General features: G+C 37.7%; 1 protein-coding gene across 1 annotated transcript in view; it reads right to left on the reverse strand.

Annotated features, from left to right (window-relative positions):
• Nucleotides 1–453: 453 nt before the first annotated feature.
• The window catches only part of LOC308102327 (uncharacterized protein), a 35,464-nt gene continuing 32,982 nt past the window's right edge, over nt 454–2,935 (reverse strand). The window contains exon 20 of the mRNA XM_080451992.1: nt 454–1,179. Within this exon, the coding sequence (XP_080308118.1) occupies nt 1,105–1,179 (75 nt within the window). The 3' untranslated portion in view covers nt 454–1,104. The remainder of the gene's footprint in view (nt 1,180–2,935) is intronic.

The following is a 2,935-nucleotide window of genomic DNA, read 5'->3' on the forward strand; positions in this document are numbered from 1 at the left end:
CCCCCCATTCCTGGGGGGCTGCGGTGGTGGTGGTGGTGGGCCTGGCTGGCTGGATTCCGAGGTCGGGCCAAGGTGAGAATATTAAAAAGGCACGTTTTTTTTAAAACACGTTAAGACCGGGAACGTATATCTCTGTCATTTTTAGATTTTAACCACTTTAACCATTATCTTGTAGATCTGCTATTTATTTATTTTCTTTAATCATGAAAATATGTGCAAATCATTGAATATGTAGTTTTTTTTAAAGCGAACATTTGTAACTCAAATCTTTGCTTCTGGGCGATTCTACAAAAGTCTTCTAAATCCTGACAGTTTTTTGAAAAAACGCATATATAATGCTATAATCAGTGGTTCTCAAAACATTTTCATGTCAAGGGCCACCAAAATGTATTTGTCCTCAGACCCCCCCCCCCCCCCCATCTCAAAATGTTTTGTTCCAGGGACCCCCCCAGTAGCAAAGATTTGAGTTACAAATGTTTGCTTTAAAAATATATATATATTCAAAGATTTGCAAAAAAAAAAATCAAGATTTGCTAAAAGAAAATAGCAGATCTACAAGATCTATGAGCTTGTATATCTGCTATTTTTGCGTAACAGATGCGTTCCCGGTCTTAATGGGTTAAACGACTTTTCCCCCCCGGCGTCGAACATTTTCTAAACGTATCAAAAAGGGTTTTCAAACTCATTTTCGTATTTTTGCCAAAAATAGGGAAAATGGCAGATCTACAAGCTTGTAGATCGTTATTTTTGTCACTAGACTAAATATAAGGCTTAAATGGTTTAAACAAGGCCACTGTTTGTTCATCAGTAGGAGAGATGAGAGAGACACAGAATGAAACGAACGGAAACATATCAACGTAAACTGGACCATGTAGTCTTGGAGAACAGCACTGTGTGTGTGTGTGTGTGTGTGTGTGTGTGTGTGTGTTTTGTACAAGGACGTCTCATGTGAAAGTGGACCTGGATTAAATTAGCTTAATGAAATCTAATGGATGTTGTTGCTGGATGGACTTGAGATGTGTGTCTGATGGTGAAAAAAAGCAGCAAAATGAGTGACTTGATGCTTCTTTCACTTCTCATACACTCTGTCTGTCCGTCTGTCTTTCAGTCCACCAGTGACTTGAGGTCAGGCAGCCCTTTCAGCTCCAGATCCAACAGCATCTGTCCATAGGCTTTACCCTGGAGAGAGAGAGAGAGAGAGAGAGAGAGAGAGAGAGAGAGAGAGAGAGAGAGAGAGAGAGAGAGAGAGAGAGAGAGAGAGAGAGAGAGAGAGAGAGAGAGAGAGAGAGAGAGAGAGAGATGAAGGTAACAATTAAGGTTAAGGAGTTCCTGGTTTGAGAAACAACGGATAGTGTGTGTGTGTGTGTGTGCGTGTGAGAGACAGTCACCATCTTTGGCTCAAGTATAACAGTACTAGTAAGCTGATGTTGTTTCATAGAAGAACCCAAACATAGGATGTTTTTTCCCAATATTCACCGCATGAACTTGTCATATTGCATTACATCATGGTCACAAACTTCTCAAACGGTCTTAAAACCAACAACATCAATATACAATATCTTAGCGCTAGGTATACTCTTAGTTGCTTGTTTTAGAAGAGAATGCACTTGAGACTTCTGGTGATTAGTAGTTTTCGTTCCCTACCTATGTTGAATGCACTTATTGTAAGTCGCTTTGGATAAAAGTGTCTGCTAAAATGACTGTAATGTAATACAAACACCAAACCAATGAGATGGTATGGCACCATTTCAGTATTTTAGGAAAACACAACCTTTTTACTTTTGAAAATGTTCCATCAAATACTTTTTTAACCCTTTAAGACCTGGAACGCCTCTGTGTCACTTTAGATTTCTTTCGCTATTCAAAAATAGCAGATATACGAGCTCATAGGCACCGAGTGCCACACTATGAGCTTGTAGATCTGCTATTTTCGAAAAATCTTGAAACATTTTTTTTTTTTTTTTTCCAAAAAAAACTGTTAGGATTTAGAAAACATTTTTAAGAATCGCCTCAGGTCAGGTTAAATGTTTACATAATCATGTTCCACCTCTGTGTTCTGGACTGGTTGTTAGACGTCAGAGCTCTGGTAGAGTAACGTCACCAGCTTCAACAAGTGGTGACTGTATCGTTCCCATGTGTAAGAAGTCCTTTGGACAGTCTGCTTTGAGGACTCACATTATGGTGGAAATCAAATCCACTGTGCTGTGCTGCTCACATGAATAGTCTCACACAGATTTGAATGATTACGTCTACTTTTGTTTCACAAGTTAATGTATTGGGTCTGATTTTGATGATGTTAATTACTAGTATATATAAATGATATGTATTCTTGTTTTGTACTTGATTGGGCTTGATTGGGTTTTCTATTCTATTTTAAAAAGCCTCCTGTGAACAGATGTTGAAAACTAACACTTGTGCTATACATATACACTTTGAGCAATGTATCTGATTCGTCCAATGTGATTGTGAAGTTCATGTCAAATAAATAAACATAACATATACGTATAGGCTAACAACGCGGTCTAACAACCTATACGTTGTTATACCTTTCAATGTATTTTAGATGTTGTAATGTATATAGCAGTGGTTCTCAAAATGTTAGAGAACGCCTGCATTAGACAGGCTGTGGGTCAGGACCATGTTTTGATCAGAGATGTATCACATACTGGCCGCCACATGTTTGGTTCATTTACAAACGGCTAAAGCTTTACTAAGTCACGCACGTCCACACGATAAAACACCAGGTGGCTGGATGGAATAAAATGTGTCCGCTAGGGCTGCAAATATCCATTATGTTCTTAGTGATTCTATTCATTACTTTTTTTTTAATTCATTGAATAACTGAGAAGTGTGTTTGTATTTTTAAAAATATTTTTATATATCAACAAAATCATAGCATAACAATTCTAAAATGAATTATGAAATTATTAAAGTT

Source organism: Gymnoscopelus braueri (assembly GCF_963280865.1).
Source record: "Gymnoscopelus braueri genome assembly, chromosome: 15".
Classification (NCBI taxonomy): Eukaryota; Metazoa; Chordata; class Actinopteri; order Myctophiformes; family Myctophidae; genus Gymnoscopelus; species Gymnoscopelus braueri.